General features: G+C 29.8%; 3 protein-coding genes across 5 annotated transcripts; 2 read left to right on the plus strand and 1 right to left on the minus strand.

The window, feature by feature from the left end:
• Positions 1–814: 814 nt before the first annotated feature.
• On the plus strand, positions 815–10,865 carry LOC126837306 (protein mahjong). Of its 3 annotated transcripts, none has more exons than XM_050571155.1 (28): positions 815–1,077; positions 1,164–1,318; positions 1,967–2,117; positions 2,190–2,321; positions 2,390–2,517; positions 2,587–2,756; positions 2,892–2,999; positions 3,552–3,700; positions 3,785–3,952; positions 4,410–4,543; positions 4,704–4,842; positions 4,928–5,161; positions 5,272–5,444; positions 5,514–5,781; positions 6,234–6,356; positions 6,418–6,571; positions 6,956–7,101; positions 7,418–7,606; positions 7,722–7,873; positions 7,953–8,165; positions 8,234–8,414; positions 8,499–8,710; positions 8,773–8,857; positions 8,919–9,128; positions 9,499–9,697; positions 9,766–9,920; positions 10,059–10,125; positions 10,497–10,865. In XM_050571155.1, the coding sequence occupies exons 2-28, from the start codon at positions 1,224–1,226 to the stop codon at positions 10,709–10,711; spliced, it is 4,350 nt and encodes a 1,449-aa protein (XP_050427112.1). In that variant the 5' UTR covers positions 815–1,077; positions 1,164–1,223; the 3' UTR covers positions 10,712–10,865. The 3 variants fall into 3 exon arrangements, with proteins under 3 accessions (XP_050427112.1, XP_050427111.1, XP_050427113.1); XM_050571154.1 differs by having other exon boundaries at positions 1,203–1,318; XM_050571156.1 differs by having other exon boundaries at positions 816–1,077; positions 1,203–1,318; positions 5,272–5,438.
• A 1,721-nt stretch (positions 10,866–12,586) lies between these two features.
• Positions 12,587–16,887, plus strand: LOC126837273 (deoxynucleoside kinase-like). The gene is made up of 5 exons (XM_050571113.1): positions 12,587–13,005; positions 13,528–13,667; positions 15,133–15,251; positions 15,325–15,482; positions 16,191–16,887. The coding sequence occupies exons 1-5, from the start codon at positions 12,712–12,714 to the stop codon at positions 16,413–16,415; spliced, it is 936 nt and encodes a 311-aa protein (XP_050427070.1). The 5' UTR covers positions 12,587–12,711; the 3' UTR covers positions 16,416–16,887.
• Positions 16,829–20,038, minus strand: LOC126837271 (cytoplasmic tRNA 2-thiolation protein 2-A). Its single transcript, XM_050571105.1, has 9 exons — positions 19,777–20,038; positions 19,446–19,520; positions 19,003–19,202; positions 18,710–18,932; positions 18,504–18,639; positions 18,297–18,440; positions 18,031–18,180; positions 17,722–17,961; positions 16,829–17,481 (listed from the first exon to the last, which is right to left on the minus strand). Exons 1-9 carry the CDS (start codon positions 19,836–19,838, stop codon positions 17,383–17,385), a joined length of 1,329 nt encoding a protein of 442 aa, XP_050427062.1. The 5' UTR covers positions 19,839–20,038; the 3' UTR covers positions 16,829–17,382.
• Between the last annotated feature and the right edge of the window lie 37 nt (positions 20,039–20,075).

Here is a 20,075-nt window from a genome sequence, read left to right on the forward strand (position 1 = left end):
GATTGCATGCGGTCGGTTTTTAAGGAGTTTTGTATTGGCAATATTTAAGACAAAAGAGGTTTTAATAAGTAAAAGTTATTTTGATTTATTTTAGACAGTGGCGTAGCTACCGTGGGTGCATTTTATTTTAAGGTGTTTTTGTACAGTTTACTATACACGTTAACATGTAATTAAGGGAGCAAAAAAAAATGTCTTGCTCCTGTCGCTTTAGTCTCTAGTTATGCCACTGATTTTAGACCAAGATGGTTCAATTTAAATTCTGTAAAGAAATTCGAGTTCTTTGGCTAATTTACCAAATGTTATGTAGAGAGCCGATGTTCATTGGAAAATTTCAGTTTCTTGTAATTTAAAGAAATTAAATTTGCAATTTTTTCAATATTAAAACTCAGTTTTTTTTTTACATGAAAAAAAGCTAAAAATCTAAAACCTGTTTCCTACATAAACCAGTAAAGTTGCCAAAGAACTCGTATGTCTTAACAAAATTGAAATCGGACCAACCTAAGTAGTCGACATTTTGTCTGGCATTTTGGTCTAAAACAGACTGCGCGTAATCCCCGCAAGGTAGCTTACCAATAATTATCGTATACGTATAGGTTCTTTTTTTTTCTATAGTGGCTGCACTGAATATCGCATCCTTATCTGAATAGCACTTCTCTCCGCTGCTTATCAGAGTGATAAGCCATTATTCGTTTATTTTGTATTTTTTTTTTCTTTTGTTATTGTTTCGACGAGCGAGCAACAGCGCTATCAGACACGAGCGTTTGTCGAGCAAAACTCCATGGCAAAACTCGACAAGACATAACCTCAAAAAAATAATAATGTGCGAAACTGAAATCACGCAAACTATAACTGCACAGGCACAGTCCAGCCGAAACTTGAACGTTGCTTGTTGACTTTTCGTAGTGTGTCTTATTTAAATTTTTTTCCAAATTTTGGATTTTCTCGGCAGTTTTTTTTTTAACTACCAAATATTTTACGAAAATTGTTTATATTTACTATAATAACTAATGTATTTTTATTAATATATATTTTTTTTTATTAACTTGCACAATATTAATCTTACTGCGTTTATAATTCGTGAGTATAGATATTATGTTATATATATATATATAAAATTTCAAAATTAATAACCGGATTTTGTCGACGGTTTTTGTATTCTATAGGCACTCTACCCGTAATAATTTTTGAAAATAATTTAACAGACATTTTTTGTGAAGTCCACCATGGAGCAAAGCGTCGGTGAGCTGACGAACACACTCCGCAAATGGGAAGAAGATATTCTCGGACCGGCCTATAATCCTATACCGACATTGATCAAGTAAGCAAACGCTTCATTCGTTTAGACATTCATCTCTTATACCCCAAACCCAACTGTTGGTGTTATCTCTGGCCAAGTATATTGCATAAAAACAAAAATACGACTTAATTCCACTATTACCTTGCACTCGGATAAAAAATAATTGAATCAAACGAAATTATAAATTGTTACTGATCAAATACATTAGGTACTAACTATACTGATAAATCATAATATAATTTACAAAATTGTTTATTTAAAATAAATTGTCTAATGTGAATAGGTATGTAGTATAAATTTTAATAGGAACTTATAAACTGGCAATAGGTTTTGAAGAAAAATATATTTTATACCTATAAGTCGCCTTTATTTTGTACACATTTATAAGAACTATCTTAAAAGTATAATATACCTAAATGTTAAAATATTTTTTATTTTTTACTTTAAGACTTTAAAATCAACTTTTTGAGAATGTATCAACCCGTCACTGGTTGTGTGGAATAATCAATCTCCCAGTTTATTTTTAGATCAATATAATTACATTATTAGTAATGTGACAATGTGATTTACAGTATTGATTTCATATTTATATAGAGATTTTAATTAATTTTTTATGTAAGTAAAAGTTATTACTCTTTTAATTTTATTGTGGTAAATTTATGATTTAAGGTTATCTGAAATGATTGAAGCAGAAACAATTAATTATATTAAAAAAGATCCCGATCCCTTTGACGATCGCCATCCATCTCGAGTCGATCCTGCCTGCGCTCTCGGACAAATGTTTAAGATTCTGTTTCGCAAGGATAACTTCATGACAATGGTAAATGTTGATCATTATTTATTAATGTAATTGTTTTAAAAATTACGTTTTATTATATACATTTTTTCTTAGCTGGTAAATGATTATTTAAAAGAAAATTTTTGGCCCCGGCGGCCCAAAGACAATAGAGATTTAAATGTTGCAGCTTGTAGGCTGATGAATAATATTTTACCTGGCTTAGAAACAACTGTTGTTTTTGAAAGTGTAAGTATCATTATGATTTACTTGACTTAAAAGTTTTTATTTTTAATCACATTTCATCAATTGTGTAGCCTACAAATGACTTTCTCATCAAACGACTTTTTTCGTGGGCAGAAAAAAGTTTTGAACCATTGCAAACATATGCGACCGGATTACTAGCTTCTGCCATGGAAATACAAGACATAGCTGCTAGTTTCAGGTGAAATAATATAGTTGTTTTCTTAACAATTAATGTGTTCTAACCAAAAGTTTTTGTTATTGTTTACAGAGAACCAAATAATAAGCTTGTACCTTTAATGTTAGATCGTCTTCAATCATTGTACTCACAATTTTGTGAAGAAAACGAAATGAATGAAAACACAAATCCCTTCTCTCATTTGAACAATGATTCTATGATACATGAAAATAGCACAACCAAACAATCACCGAGAAAAAAAGGTACTTAAAAAAATATATATCAGTCGACAAAATAGCTGGTGAACCAATTGAACAAGTCGACTAGTTTAAAATTCTATCTAGACCTTTATCCATATAAATAAACCTTCTTATTTACTATTTTTTAATTATATATAGCAAGATATAAAACTGCTAGTGCTCTGAATGCAGAAACATTGGATGGTATTATTGGCGATTCCAACCAGCAATTAAAAACTAGTCCAGAGGATATTGCTGTTGTGACGAGTATGTTATTTTTTAAAATATTTCTATATATTTAACCAAATTAATATAATACACATTACACTAATCCGTTTTAACAATTCGGTTTATATGGAAGGATTAAAAATGTAGAACTAAATTAAAAAAATATCAATTATGTTTTTGACATCCATTACCTTTATAATTATACCATTTATACACTAATTATTATTTATTACTTATAAATCTAATTTGGATTTTACTTCACAATAACCGTTTATATGCATTTCAAACACAGAGTTACTAATTCGGTTTAAGCCTAACGGTTTTCTATTAGTCCAGATTAACAGCCATTTATATTCTCTTAACTCCGGGAACTAGCTAATTTAGATTAACATTCATTATTTTCTTATGATAATTAAACATAACATACCTATACATGATAGACTATTAACCTAAATTTTTAAAAAAAAAATTTTATTGAAAATTGGTTAGTATGACAATTAAAACGTCCACTTTTTACTAATGTTGTTATTAACAGTTTACACTGTATTAAGATTATTATTTTTAAATACTTAATATCTTTTCGGGTTTTAGAGGAAAATGGCATCTGTGGAGATAGTAGTTCGTCTTGGATGGGTTCTGAACCTTATGCGAGTAATTGGGTACAAATTTATCCACCGACTTTAATCACAAAACAAGTTTTCATTCTCAAGTATTTGACTCCCACTGGAGAATACCAAGAGGTAATCGAACATTTTTCTAACATTCAATTTTATCAAAAAATAATTTGTTTAATTATATTTACCTATAAATGTTTGATATTATAGTTTTTAAGTCACGCGTTTGAGAAAAATGCTCTCACACTGGTCATGAAACTAATAAATACAGCCGACAGGCAGAACGGCTATTTAACTTTTGAGGCCCTCAAATACTTGGCAGCATTACTATGTCACAAAAAATTTGCTACTGAGTTTGTCAGCTTACAAGGTTTACAGGTATGTATTCATATAAATTACAACAATATTATCAACTAGTTAAAGCTTTTCATGGATGGATTAATGTATTATTTTGTATTTTTAGCTTCGATGTCAAACTAAGAAGGTATCGTTTTAAAATGATTTTTTTTTTTTTGTGTACATGCGATACATCTTTGACTACAGGGTTAATTTCTTTATGTAGCAAGTCTAATCAATCAGGAATCTTACTTAAAAAAGTTAAAAATTGAATAAAGTTTACCCCTACGAAATAAAAAAAAACATCTTAAAAATGTACACATTTTTCTACTTAAAATTAAAAGCGGGTGCTGTTTTTTTCTACACAAAATATTATGTTTATATTGAAGAGTTTTACCATCTACAGTTTTGCACCGAAGCAATTATTTTGAAAGTTGTCTCCATTAAGCTCCAACTCCACTGTGTGTTTCTATTTTTTACTTAAGTTTGCTGATTTCAGAAACTGCTTCAAATTCCAAAACCTAGCATACCAGCAACGGGCGTTTCAATTTGTTTTTATTATTTGTCATACTGTGAAGACGCTATGGAGAGAATATGTCTCTTACCTGAACACATACTTGTAGATCTTGTGAAGTGAGTTGAAACTGTTATTACTAACTTAGCATCATAAATGTAGTTTCTTCTTCGTTTTGTTTTTAATTATTTGAAAAAAAAATCAGCTATATATGCAAACTAATATAAAAATTAATTTTACTTACTTGTCTACGTTAATTAAATCATGTTTACAACTTAGGTATGCATTATGGATGTTGGAGTGTTCTCACGATTCAAGCAGATGTCATGCAACAATGTTCTTTAGCTACAGCTTTCAATTTAGAATAATTCTAGAAATATTTGATAATCAAGATGGACTACGCAAACTAATTAATGTGGTATGTTTTATTTATAATAAATAAATAACTATACCCACTTCCCTTCAATGTTTTTGTATTTTATCACAATGCTAACGTTAATTAGGTTAGTATGTTACCAATTTTGTCAACTGATGAACCGGCGTTTAGTTCATTAACTGAAGATGCCGAATGTTCAGCCAGACAAATTATTCGCCATGTTTGTGTTGCTTTAAAGCGTTACTTCGAAGCACATTTACATATAAAAGCTCAACAAATACGTAGAGCCAAAATGAGAGATTCTGGACTTTTAAATTCATCGACCATCATTCCAAATCGTACAACTGTTCCTGGTTATAAAGTAAGTTATTACTATGATTATTATTTTTTCTTTAATAAGTAATTTTTAAATAATTATAACATCTTTAAAGTGCTTATTTATCCATACTTAAAAAATTGTTTTGTTTTTAGTCTAACAAAAGATCATCAGCTGAAGTCCAAGAAGAAATTGAACTGTTGTCGAACACAGTGTCTATGAAAAGCCATTGGACACCAATTGATCATTTTATGAAATTAGGCGGCTTAAACATATTATTACAAGTAATTAATTTGTCCCACGATTGGAGCTTTACTGGCAGGCACGAGTAAAATATTTTTTATTTTATTAATTGCTCGTGGACTTTAATGGTTAACTCTTATTTGTCGTTTTGTAGATGTGAAATGGTCAAAGGTGCACTTGAAGTGATAAACATATGTGCAGTAATGCCCAAGGTACAACTGGCGTTGTGTGAACCAGCGCCTAAAATTCCTGGAGATGTTTCCCAAGCTGATATTAGTATAGCAGATGATTCGCAAGCTGAAAATGACGAAGTCGGTTTGAATATTATTTTGAAAGCAGCCGAAGGAGACCCTTCTGACGCAGACGTACAAAAAGCAGCATTGTCTGCAATAATTACATGTGTCTGTGCCCCCATCCACAGGGTATGTTTGATAAATAATAATTTGCTTAATAATTACAAAAGTATACTTGTATACAAAAGTGTAAACTTAAAATATTAATTAACTTGGTACTTACCTAACGTATACTCTGTCTTACAAAAGAACAGCACCATTTTGTGCATTTCGAATAAGGTATTTAGCACTTTCGGACTATTTAAAACCCCCTCTACGCGTCTGGTTATTACTGAATAATGATGATGATATCGTCTGATGGTTCAATGGTTGTCCGCCGTGTTGCACGTAAAAGAAGAACTAGGCAAATGGATGCGCGACATCGTCCAGATTTCATGATGCTGCAATAACGTTCTTTCGTGAGACAGAGTATAGAAAAATATAAATTGTCCTCGATTCCCTATAATTATTCTCAAACTTTGTCAATCTTCCAATGGGTGGCATTAAATTGTACAAGTAAATAAATAATTATTATTCCTTAGGAAGGAAGTACTATAGCCTATTACTCATCCCATGGATCAGCCAAAAAGAAAACTCATAAAACCAATGACGATGTAGTAATTGAAAAAGTATGGGATTGCATTAGAAATAATAATGGAATAATGGTAATGTTGTCTGCACATTTTATTATTTGACATTTTTGTTTATGTAAAGTTGTATGTTTAGGTTTTGTTGACATTAATGACGGTTAAAACTCCTATTACCGATGTTGACGCCATCAGGGGCCTAGCTAGTCGTGCATTGGCTGGATTAGCTCGTAGCGAGTCGGTGCGCCAAATTATCAGCAAATTACCATTATTTAACAGCGGCCAACTCCAAAGTATGTGTTTGCTAAATAACTTCCAAATTAAATTTGATTTTAAGCATTGCCTAATAAGTAATTATTGATATTTAATTGCTATTTAAAGAAATTAAATAATGTGAGTGATAAAATCGCTTCAGGCCTGCATTCAATTTAGACTTTAAAAATAGTGTTCAGTTATGTTAAAATAATGTTATGTTAATATATTTTTTCGATTTTAATGTAATAAGGGATAACCTTTTGGTCTTAAAAAGAAGTTATGTTGTAAAATGACCTATAGAAAAAAATCTGTCCATTGATATTGATCACATTAATTTAAAATCAATATCTGTAGCTCCATGTTAAAGCTTAAAATGTCTTCTTTTTTTTTTACCTATAATTAATTAATGTTGAATTTTTCAGTTCTTATGAAAGCTCCCGTGCTTCAAGACAGACGACAAGAACACGTGACATTTCAAAAATATGCCCTTGAACTAATGGAATTAGTTTCTGGGAAAACAAAATCAAATGGTGCCGAAATAGAAGCTTCTTTGGCAAATATAAATAGAGTAAGATAAATTTCTATATTTATATCATCTATGTAACCTTAGTATAGCCATTAACTTCATCTCATTTCTTTGGTGGTGGCATAAAGAGCATATTATATATAAGACCAACAAACTTACAATAACTTGGATGTGTTAGTGATAAAAAATGTTTTTAAGCTCCTTTCAAATCTGGTACTAACCAAGTTACAAAATAAAATTTAAATATTTTAAGTTGATTGAACCTTTTTAAATTTTAAGTCCAATATCACAACTAGTGTCTATTTATTATTTATAACAAATAATAATGCTTTAATATTGATTATTGGTTACACAACAGGCGAATATTGTTGCTCAAACGAAAATTCATTTCAATGAACAACAACTGCTCCACCTTATGCATCAACATCTAGTAACAAAAGGATTTTCGAAAACTGCTGACGCTTTAGTACAAGAAGCTAATCTCAATGTAGGAGAAAAAAAAAATAACACTTTATTAGAACCGTTCAAATACATTGCCCAATGTCGAGTGAGTGTAAAAATTTGAATTATAATTGTTTAAGCTCGTTTAAAAAAAAGTAGAAATCCATGGGGCTTGTGACTAAAAAGTGTTTTACTTATCTCTAAACTCTTAAATATTTTAGAGTCGAATTGGTACAATGTCCCCGATAACTTCTAGACACTCGATTCAAAATCAAAAATCAGACCTGGCTAATCCTTCTAGCGGACCTTTGGGCGCTGGTTTTAGTGTACGAGGAGTGAATTCGTCTTCTCCGATACGTTTGAATGTTAACAGGTAAAAAATATAATGGGTTTTTTTTAATACAGTTTTTGTTTTATTTTATAGCTAATAATTTTACGTTTTTTTTCTCCAGACGTTTAGAATCTCGACCCAAAGCTGAACCAGAACCGGAATTTGAGTCGCCAATGTCGAAATCAATTCACAAGAAAATAGATCAAGAGATAATTCCGTCTTCTGATAACAGTTCGACAGTGAGTCTAGAATCTATTATTACTGAGTATCTAACCAATCAACACGCTTCTTGTAAACATCCGATGGTTACGTGTCCACAATTCAACCTATTTGTGTAAGTATCACAAAATTGAATTTATTACAAACAAAACATGCAGTTCTTAATAACACATTATATTGTAGACCGCACAAATGCCCAGATCCTTCGCCGAGAAATTTAATGTGTACAAACTTTGCAATGCGATTTTCCAAAAACATACATTCACGACGGTTAGATCAAAGGCTAATTCACAGTCGGTTTTGTCCAACTCGAATGTTTCGTTTGGACAATGAGGACGGATACTTTACGTGTTGCGAATTTTTGGTAAGTCTTATTTTTTGGGAGTACAATAATATTACAAAAAAGGTTATCACAAAATTAATGTTATCTTCATGTACATGCTATTAGTCGCAAAAACGACTGGCGGTAGGTACTTACAACGGCGAGGTAAAGGTCTACAACTTGCTCACCGGTCAAGAAGAATTAACGTTTACTGCACACGATTCCTATATTGTTAACCTAGAAAGAAGCAACAACGAGAGACTTTTGTTATCGTCAGCTACGTGGCGAGCTCCTCTAACGTCATTATGGTCAATAAATGATCAATCGATCACACTCAAGTAATAACATTTTGTTTTTTTATTATTGATTGAACTCGTTAACGCTCCGTTTTCTTGTCTAGATATTCTTTAGATGATGAAGAATACTGCACATTTAGTAATTATTGTCAAAATAAAATACTAGGAACTAAGGCTGAAATAGCAACGGTACGTATTTTGGTCTAAGTTTTTATATGACTGTAAACTAATAGTTATTCAAACTTTTTAGATATACGATGTCGAAACTAGTAAAAAACTAATGACGTTGACTCCAAAACATTCTAACCAGTACAGCAGGAATAGAGCTGCATTTGATGCCACAAACGAATTAGTACTCTCCGACGGTGTACTTTGGGATGCGATATCTGGAAAAGAAATTCACAAATTTGATAAGTTAAATCAAAATGTCAGCGGTATTTTTCATCCAAATGGATTAGAAGTAAATATGTACTACAACTCAACATATGATATTTTCTGAATAGAGAGATGCACATTTTACCATACATTTTTTTGGGGGGGTAAATCTTATGTAAACCAAATTAAAACATGCTGTTATTTTTTAAGAAAAATTAAACGACCTAGTTTGTGTAAATTAAAATGTTGGCTATACATTTTATCACTATAAGGCAAATTTTTCATTTTTAGTGACAGCTTAGTTAATCATTACCAGTCTAATTAATATTTCTAAATCATTTACGTAAAAAACAAAAATGGTAAAATTTAATTGACTGCATCATTAATTCTAAATAATTTCACTCAGATTTGTATAATACTTTCCTTATCTAATCCGATCTATCAATCATCAACAGATTATTTCAAACACAGAAGTATGGGATATGCGTACATTCCAATTACTGCGTACCGTCTCGAGTCTTGATCAGTGTAACGTGACTTTCTCCAGAACGGGAGAAGGCATGTACGTTTATGTTATCGATCAAGAGATGGATGACGATATGTCTTATCAAACATCGTTCAAAACTCTAGATCCTTACGACTACACAAATATTAGTAAGTGCAAATTGATAAATTATAAACACGTGTGGTTAAAATAATTCATTGGCCATTGTATATTGTAGCTACTGTCGATGTGAAGAAACATATATATCATATGGCTTGCAATAATTATGACACACAAATAGCAATTGTTGAAAACCAAGGTATTTATGAAAACATTGATGAATCTATTGTACGAATATATGATGTGGGAAGATCTCGAACGGAAGATGAAACTGTAAGTTCTACGGTGATATACATAATATACATATAGTTTTATCCATTTATGACCAACTATACTTAACATTGAAGTATAGTTGGTGCAAATGACTATTAGTTGTTCTATATTAATATTAATTTTGTCGTGTATTTGTAGATGGAAGAAGAAGACGAAGAAGAAGTCGAAAGTGAAGGATCAGGATCTGACGATGGAGATATGTCACGTAAATATTGATAAAATTATTATTATTTAGTAGTATATTTTGTTGCGACTTATTTCCAAATTTCTTGAGAGGAAAAAAATGACGGGTCTGTATCACCAGCTGTTACGAAAACTATGTTTCATTTGCCTTATAAAAAGTAGTATGTTAACTAAGATTGGTGTTTTACGTAAAGAACTTATTTTTTTTCGTAACTGATGTTGATATATTCTTGCCTCTTAATTTTCGTATCTGCTAACCTTTGTTTATTGTCTTTTTGTTGCCAACCAAGCTTCACATTTATATAAGAAAATATAACTTTTGTATTTTTTTACTCATGAAAGACTACAATAATCATAATCATAAAATGTATAATAATTTTATGGAATTTTTAGTGTTACCGTCATTTATTCAAGATTTAATGGATAATAGAAGTGTATTGGACGAAGAGGATGATGATGACGATGATGACGAAGACGATGATGATCGGGATGAACGCGCTTCATTGCAGTACAGCGACATTGATAGCTCTAGTTCAGATTACTCCAGAACGTCATATGCTAGTTCATCCAGTGATGTTGCCTACTCACCAGCTCCAGATATGTCCTAAGATATATAGTGAAATATCTAATTGATTTTTCGAAATACCTTAATATTGTTGTTTTTATTATGAAGTTTTATACGACTTGCTTATAAATATTTTACTTATAACATTTGTGTTTGCCACTATAAAAACACATGATAATTCAGTGATATGATTTCAACCAATTGTTTTTCTTTCACAATCAAATGTTAATTCTATTTTTATATACCTATGTAAGTATGTGTATAGTTAGGACACTGGTAATTGTTCGTATGCTGATAATTAATACATTAGGAAAAAATATTTTTTTAATTATTCAAATTCAGTTTGTTGTATTATTCATAAATAAAAACGAGTTGATCTTCTCTAGTCTATTAAAATATGATCTGTTGATTCTTAATAGTGTTATTAATTTGACGATTAACATTTTTTGTATAAATATAGATATATATGTATTATGTACCTGCTTTGAAAACGCCTCTCAACTGACTATTATTATATTAAACATTATGATTTATAATATTTCCAAAAACTATTGTTATTTGAGGCAAAATTAATTTATTTTTAATAAAAATAAACGGAATATTTTTAAAAAGTACAAAAAAATGTACTTGCATTATTCTAAATGTTGGATACTATAATGTTGTTGCAACTTGAGTTCTCGTATTCACTATTGTTTTTAAAAGGTTAATTTTTATACGGATTAGAATCGAGTGAACTTGATATCGGCTTAAATGCGATGGCAAATTACAGCAATTTTTCACCTTGTTAAGAAATTGTAGACTCGCCAACATTAGATCAAATTATGGGGAAATTCATTATTTTTAATTCATTTTTTTTCATTAGAAAAATTGTAATAGTATGTTATATTTTAAGCCTAATAGAATTTTTGGATCTATATTACGGATTACGTTGATTATGGAGTCCTGAAATAATTGCTGGTCTTTTGACCAAAATATAATTTCATGATCATAATAATATGTGGTCTTCCAATATTTTTTTTTTTTTTTTTATTGAAATATTAATACAAACTATTTATTTCTACAATTATAAGCTAATAAATGTATGAATTGATGCTAAAAATTAATGTGTACAAACTGGACGATATTTACAAAGACAAGCAACTTAAAAAACAATTATTTACAGCAATTACAAGGCAAAGCCGGACTCAACAATGAAGAGAAGGACGGATTTAATGATTGGAATGACTGAGGAATTGAGAATGGAATAAGTGTCAAAATGGTTGATATTATAGAAGGATAGGGTGGTGAAGAGAGGAGTACGAAGTTGAGACAAAGCAGGACACCATAGCAGATGGGGGAAGTCGGGTCTTCCAATATTTATGATCCTCTAATTTTATTAATTTTAGACGGTGTCAATGGTAATTCGGAAAGTAACGCATGTTTATTTAAAAAAATTGTTTCTACAAAGTTTATACATCTAATTTAAAGCTATGTTTGGACATAGTTGCCGGATCGTTTGGTACGTTTAAAAGTTAGAACGTAATATTTTAATCTGGCTCACTGCGTACTGCGTATCACTTGCAGTTTGGAAATAGGTAAGCCAGCAACTCGTATTATCAACTTTAATACAAAATGGCCTCCTGTAAATAATGCACGGCCATCGCAGTTTTCGTGATTGTTGCGATTGCCGGCATACCTTATCTACCGTCTATTATAGAATAATCACAGATTAAATGTAATCATTTAAATCCGTGGAATAAATTAATAATTATAATAATCATGGATATATTATTATTATCTTATCGAACGCGAAAATTGATTAACGCGAGTTGTAAACTTATGTTTTAAAACATCAATAATAATATAGGTAAATATGTTATTATATATTTGTCAATATTAAAACATAGCGACGTTAGGTATAATTTAAGAATTGATGTGTTGTGTAAAGCGGTTATATTTCAGTAAGCGGTTACCCGCGGATGGTCGGAACAACGTCAAAACCGTTTAACCAACAAAGATGTAATCGTTTGTGATAAGAGCGTTTTTCAATTTTGGCGGTTAAATATGATGAGGTGGTCGCAGTGTTTCTGTTGTTCTGCGTCAGCGGCTTTACGTTGTGTGTTAAATCTGCATTGTGTTGAGCTCCGTCAATTGTTTTCTTTGCCGTACACGTTTGCGGTCGCCACACACAAAACCATGTCTTCGAATAAATCCGATAAAATCTACACGGTGTTGATCGAAGGAAACGTCGGCAGTGGCAAGACAACGTTTCTTGAACGGTTTGCCGATTGTCCAAACGTGCTTCTCGCTAAAGAACCGGTACACAAGTGGCAAAATGTCGACGGATACAATTTTTTGGTATACTTATTCATAACTATTATTGACTTAATATGGTACGGATTTTTAGTAATCGTCCCCAAAAGGTTATCTATGAGACCTAAAATGAATAAGTTTCATGATTATGAAAAAGTTTACCTCAAAATCAAGAAAAACTTGTGCACATATTTCTACTTAAAATGATGCTATAACTTTTAGAAAAATGGTAGAGTTATTTACAAGCTTGTGTGGGTTATACTTTAAATAAGACAGTTTTCTTTATCTTTGCCTTACACTCCCAACTATATGGGGTCTACACTTAAGATAAGTATTAACGATAACGATTTGAATAATACCTAAGAAATTATCATTGCCTTTTTTTTTATTTGGCCTTTTTGGTATAATTTTAGGACTTGGGGTCCAAATAAATAGACAATTTTTTTAAAACCATTGAGATATTCCAATGGTAATTTTTTTTTTAGTTGATTTCTATAACCTCAAAATCCAGACCATAATTTATTAGTCACCCAAAGTGTATAATTTTTTTCTTTGTTTTACATAAAGGGACTGATGTACGACGATCCAAAACGCTGGAGCTTTGCTTTCCAGTCTATTGTACAAAGGACCATGTTAGAAATGCACCAGTTGAGACCTAATTCTAACCAGAATATTAAAATTATGGAAAGGTCTATTTATAGTGCCAGGTAATTATTCTCGCAACACATAACTGTTACAAACATAATCCTTACCAAGCTGTATCTCGTTTTACTAATCTATTTGTATTAATTGTTGTATCATTAAAAATTATTTATTTGTTTACCAGAGTTCCCAAGATTATATTAATTTAATAACAAATTATCATAATAATAATATAATATATGTAACAAAATTAATGGCCATTCAGAATATTTAAACGATAGTGCCTTACTGCTTCCTTCTTTCCTTTGTCATTTACTTTGCTCAATTTTTTTAGTTAAGTTTTGCGTATTTCAATCTTTTATCAGAGAATTTATCGCAAATGTATATCTTGTAGAGATTTTATGACAATGGGAGAGAATTTGAGAATTGGAAGAAAAAATATTTAAACAGTAATGTACAGTTAGGTAAATAATGTTTAGTGTTACATAATATTAAATAAACTAATAGTTAATCACTTAATAAATTTCATTTTAACTTGAGTAAAAAATTATATTTTTATTTTGCATAAAAAAATATATAATTATTGTGTATTATCTAAATTAAATATGTGAAACTGCTATTAAAATCTGATATGTTTTGCTCATCACTGGCGTTGTTGTTAAATGATAAAATTAAATCGTTAGCTGAGTTTTAACAATTTTCCAACTTTGTTTTCGGTGGCCTAATGCATTCATTCTAAATTTTGTTCGTTTAAGTTCATATAAAACTGTAATTGTTGTTGTCTACCTTGGGAATTCCTATTGGCGGTATGATCCTAATTATAAATGTTTTTCATCCAACTTTGTTGTTAAATGACTAATCTGAATTGTAGAACCTATTAAATGGTAATTCTACAAAACATAATCTAACTTTTTATACATTCATAGGACGATCAGATTATAGAGAATTTATAGTGTTTTTTATTTTTTTTATTTAGTTCTTTTCTCAGCTTGTAATTGTTAAATATTTTAATGTATTAAAAACTCATTTAGTTTCTTATCACAATGTTGAAGTATTGTGAAAGAACACAAATTAAATTTCAATGGTATCCGTATAAAAGTTTATTAACTTAAATGTTGTTTGAGTAATTTGGAACTTAGTATTAAAAAGTAAATTTTAAATTTACCATAGGGTTTATTTTATTTCTTAGACGGCAGTGATATTTGGCTTAAGCTGTACAAAAGTTAAATTTTACATCTTTTTACCCTATAGGTGTTAAATGAAATTGCAAAAAATCTTTTTTGAATGCGTTCACAACCAAAATAAATTATTATATTATTGAAATAATATATTTACCAATTTGCGTTAAGGCTAAAATTTTTTAAATTATGAATTTGACATTCATAATTTAAAATGACTACTGGTACTATTAAAAAGTTAGAAATTTATGAAAAACTCTTTCTGCAATTAATTTGAGATTATTATTATTAATTAAATTGTATTATTTTAGTATTTGTGTGTCAAGAATTAATTCTATAATTTGTTTTTCAGAAACATATTTGTTGAAAACTTGTTCAAAGATAATTATTTGTCTGCACCGGAATACGCTGTGCTCGATGCGTGGTACAAATGGCTAACGGAAAATGTTGAAATTGAATGTGACCTCATTAGTATGTTGATCACAAAGATTGAATATTCTTACTTGAATTATCAATTTTCTAATTTAAATGTTTGCAATTACAGTTTACCTCAGAACCGAACCTGAAGTGGCTTATAAAAGAATAAAAACTAGGGGTCGATCTGAAGAAAAGGCTATTCCTTTTGAACACATTAAACATCTTCACGAGTTGCATGAAAAATGGTTAAACGTAGAAAGGACTAAAGTTCCAAACGCTACACCAGTAAGTCAAAATTCAATTGCCATAGGACGTTTACATTGTATGAGTATAAGGCAACATACTTACAATATGTTTATACTTGTAAATTAATTAAATTTTTTTATAGCATAATAAATTATAGCTGATGAACCAACAACAGTTTGTTTTAAAAAAATATATAACAAATACGTTTGAAACAATTCGGATTTTGAAAAAAAATTTAAAAAAATTTTTATCACTAGAGATGGCTTAGATTTTTACGAGTTAGTTTTTCTTTGTTGTTCATCTCGAGCTGTTATTGTAATGCTTTTTAATAGCTAAAAAAATTTAGACTATTAGATTAGGTAAATCAAAAATATATTTTTTTCTCAATGAAATAATTATTTTGTTTTTTTATGATGTATTTTAATAGGGAACTTAAATTTACATATTGTTATTTTTTTAAAGTAGACAAAAAATATAAATAAAGCCTGTTACAGTTACAATTATTATAACAATTTAGAAATTGTTTTTAAAAAAATGTATTTTAAATTATCATTTGTATATTTATACCAAATTAACGTAACATTCTACTAATTAAACATTTTTAATTTTTCCACATGCACAAAAATATATATTTCGGGAGGAGGGCTCTTTTGTTCACATGGTGTTACTTAATTTTATTTGTTTCACAAATGGCCAAAGTAATATTTATATTATTTCAATTTCAATTTAACTATCTTATTTTTACAGGTGGTTGTTGTTGATGCAAACCAAAATATGGAGTATGTAGAAAAAGAGAGTAAATATATTAGAGACTTAATCACGGCAAATGCATCTGCATCTGCAGTGGTGGAGTCACAGGTCAAAGACAAAAGTAATAATGATAATGACCAAATATTAAAAGATATCCATAAAATATCGCCCAAATGTAAGTTAATATCAGATGCAGCTATTATTCCAGTTCAACGGGTATAGAAAGTACAAGTTTATTCAGGATAAATAATTAACCATTAATATTAAGAATATGTCGATAATAACTTGTCAATTAAGTGATTGATTAATTTTAATTAAAAAAAAAAAAAAAGAATTTGACAAAAACTAGAAGTATAGGTTAAGAGTTCTGTGTATTATTTATATATTATATTTTTACTAATTTTTTTTTTTTATATTAGATATATTAATTATCTTCTAGTATCAAACCATAGTTTGGTTAAAGCATTATTATCTTTGATATTTGTGTGCGTATAAATTAATGTTGTAAATAAATAAGTGTGGATAACTGTTTTTATAACAAAACACAGACGAATTGTAAGGAACAGAATTTTTATTACCATATTTTATTAGTAAAGCAATTTCCAGGTTCGTAAAAAGTTGCACTAAGAGGCTGGTACCAAATTTGTTAATAACAATTTATTATAATAAAACAAATAATAACTGGAAAATGAAATACATTTTTTTTTTGTATTAAAATTTATCTATATGAATGATTTTAGTATATTTAATTATTATATCAACACATACTTCTGAATTGAAAGAAAGAATGTTAAATACGAGCAAGCCTGGCTTAACTAGGTTAGATGATGAAAAACACACCTCCAATTGTCCCTTTTTTTATGCGTGTCTCACTCCCTCCTAGTTTTGAATTTTTTATGGTGTAAAATTAATTTAGGTTTGAAAAATGTACGTCAAAAATAAAACTCCAGCGTCTTGCTGAAACTTGTGTTTTAATTAAAGCGTGTTTATTGATAACTTCAATCTCAAATTTCCTTGTAATTACGATTCGTTAGGCAAAATATAGATCCTTTCATTACCATTTTAAATAAACCTGGCATAGTGCCACTGAACGTGATCCATTTAGTATCAAATTTAAAAATGATTACATAAATAACAATAAACCGTCCAACTATAATAATTAAAACAACTTAATTTAGTGAAATATCAATCATAATATGAAATCTTTAATTTGTTCTTCCATATTTTTTACATTGGTATTTTCTTTACATTTTTCAAGTATTTCTTGGGGTAAATTTTCCATTGAATCCTAAAAAAAATATAAATTTATTATGGTCTATCGACTATAATTTTATACAGTTGCATATTTTCATATCAGTGGTATTCAAACTTTTTGATCCCATGGCTCCTTTGTGTGTCTTCACAATATGTTGATGCCTTCCTAATGGATTCTGCATTAGGGTATACATAAGTTCATAACCTCCATGGCACCCTTGACCAACTTGCGTGATACAGTTTGAATACCTCTAGCTTATATAATTATACTTACTAAATTTTGAATTATATTTCTGCATCCATAACACATTGAATCTCTTAGCTCTTGTTTTGAACATTGTTCTCTATTATTAGCACAATTGCATTCATCACAATTATTTCCAACTTGCTGTTCGACTTTAAGATTATCTCTAAAACTCAACTCCACTGCTCTAATTCCCATTTGTGAAACGTATTTTGAATACTTGGTTGCTTGTATGGCTGACGATGAAGGCATATCTACATCCATAACACCCTAAAAAAAAAAATGTTAAAAAATGTAATATTAACTCCTCCAATAGTATTAATATAAATATTCACGTACGTTGCACATGGAACACGTATAATTGTCCAAAGCTTTTTCTACGATTTTCTCACCCGTTCTAAATATTGTAGATACCGTTGAAGGGAATTCTACTTGTAAGTTGTTTATGAACTGTTCAGTTGTTTTTTGTATAGACTCGTCTTCATTTGTCTATGTGGGAAAATGTTTAACGAGATAAATAATAATAACCATGTATGTGTTTGAGCCAAATTTTGTAATCGCCAGTTTGGTTAGAATCAAAATCAACTATAATAAAATTTACTTACAGCTGTTAAAAAGTTGAAATGCACAAAATCCTGTAAGGTGTTAAACAATACATAGTATGATATCTCTTTAGCTGATAACTCTCTTAATGGCCGTAAGATGACTATCGATGTATTATTGTTTTTTTTGTCATTAACTGCCAAACCCTAAAAAAATAAATAATTAGTATTTTAAACGTGTCTTTGATAACATTGTAAAATTTTGCTTACAATATCCAATCCAATTTGAGACCCACGACCCAAAGCTACGTTTGAAAGCAAGCGAATGGATAACATGTGTTCATTTTCGGCTGTCATCACTCTAGTACAATTTAAATCGGCAGCTAATTTCATTATAGCGTGTTTTCTGGACATAAGTAAATACTCAAGGTTATTATTATTAAAGAAAAAAAGGTAATTCCTGTTTGAATTATTACCGGAGCTTAACTAGAATGTCTTGCTTTAGCGTGAGATCAGCAATACTATTCACAAGGGATTTCAGCTTTTTGTCATATTCACTCAAATTATTGTTTTCTTCTAGGGCGTTTTTACTATACAGAGCCAAAGATAATGGTACTATGTGATATGGTAAACTGTAAAAATCAAAAACTTCTTTAATACCAATGTATCGCTCCTCAGGATAATTGAATAAGACGCTTTCTAAAAGTACACAAAAAAAAAAATTGAATTCACAAAAATTTAAGAACAATCGTATATAAAAAAAACCTACCGTCAATGTGTAGAACGATTGGTTTAAATGTCAGCCGCTTGTGAGTAGATTGTTGTAGGCCTGACCATACCATGTGTAATAAAGACACAGAACATAGTGAGCCGCTTACACAAATAAGTACGCGTTCGTTTTGTCTGACTAGTTTAGACTTGCCTAAGGTGGCACGAAACTTATGAACGACCATAGTTAGAAAACAATCCCTGTAAAATAATAATTTATGTATTTGATTGTTATACAATATACCTACATATTTTAAGATATATGCATTTTAATTCAGAGTTGGCGAAAAAAAATTTCAGTGGGTTTGTTTTGTTTATGCATTATAAATGATTGATTATTCACTATTTACCCAAAAAGAAGCTTATGCATATTCAAATATTATAACTGGGTCGAGGGGGAAAAAATGATTGCAAACTTTTAAGTTATAAACCTATTTTACTGACTTGCAATAGACATCCTTTTTTCGTAGGACCACATTTCCATTTTGGATTTGGCATTTACGGCATTTTACATCCAATCTGAAAACATTTAAATACATAATTAAAATATAATTTAACTAAATGTATACAAAAAAAATTAAGCACAGTCGGGTAGGGGCGGATCATAATGAATTTGGGGACAATGCTACACCGCTCTGATGTGAATTGTTGGTCCAGACATAAAAATAAAATAAAAACCCACCTTATAAAACCAATACCTTCTTCTCTCCGCATCGAAGCTAAAATAACGCTATACATAATAATGCATTTTTTTCTAAATAGAATATATACTTACGGTTCATTTTTTTCCAGATCTTCGAAGGCTTCAGAACAACCGTCGTCGTTTACACTGCACATAGCTTGTCCAAAATCTAAATGACTTCTTCGATCCTCAATATAATTGATCGAAGAATACGAATTAAATTATAAGTATAACCGTGTACTACATCAAATCTATATAATAAGATTGTACATAATATAGGAAACAATAATTATAAAATAGGAAACAAAATAAAACAATTCAAATCGTCACGTGGAAATTGGATAATATACAATACAATTACTGATAAACGAAAAGTGATAGCACAACAGCTG

This window comes from Adelges cooleyi, unplaced genomic scaffold, assembly GCF_023614345.1.
Source record: "Adelges cooleyi isolate 19-005CV unplaced genomic scaffold, UGA_ACOO_1.1 ACOO_flye_CR_arks_rails_tigmint_CR_PRNA_248, whole genome shotgun sequence".
Taxonomy (NCBI): Eukaryota; Metazoa; Arthropoda; class Insecta; order Hemiptera; family Adelgidae; genus Adelges; species Adelges cooleyi.

Excerpts from the sequence above, each read along its gene's own strand:
- LOC126837306 (XM_050571155.1), top strand. The coding sequence starts at position 1,224 with ATGGAGCAAAGCGTCGGTGAGCTGACGAACACACTCCGCAAATGGGAA. Across the intron at positions 2,518-2,586 it reads GACATAGCTGCTAGTTTCAG|AGAACCAAATAATAAGCTTG; the intron begins GTGAAATAATAT and ends TATTGTTTACAG. Across the intron at positions 3,701-3,784 it reads CCACTGGAGAATACCAAGAG|TTTTTAAGTCACGCGTTTGA; the intron begins GTAATCGAACAT and ends TTGATATTATAG.
- LOC126837273 (XM_050571113.1), top strand. The coding sequence starts at position 12,712 with ATGATGAGGTGGTCGCAGTGTTTCTGTTGTTCTGCGTCAGCGGCTTTA. Across the intron at positions 13,006-13,527 it reads TCGACGGATACAATTTTTTG|GGACTGATGTACGACGATCC; the intron begins GTATACTTATTC and ends TTTTACATAAAG. Across the intron at positions 13,668-15,132 it reads AGGTCTATTTATAGTGCCAG|AAACATATTTGTTGAAAACT; the intron begins GTAATTATTCTC and ends TTTGTTTTTCAG.
- LOC126837271 (XM_050571105.1), bottom strand. The coding sequence starts at position 19,838 with ATGTGCAGTGTAAACGACGACGGTTGTTCTGAAGCCTTCGAAGATCTG. Across the intron at positions 19,203-19,445 it reads AAAAAGGATGTCTATTGCAA|GGATTGTTTTCTAACTATGG; the intron begins GTCAGTAAAATA and ends ATTATTTTACAG. Across the intron at positions 18,933-19,002 it reads AATCGTTCTACACATTGACG|AAAGCGTCTTATTCAATTAT; the intron begins GTAGGTTTTTTT and ends GTGTACTTTTAG.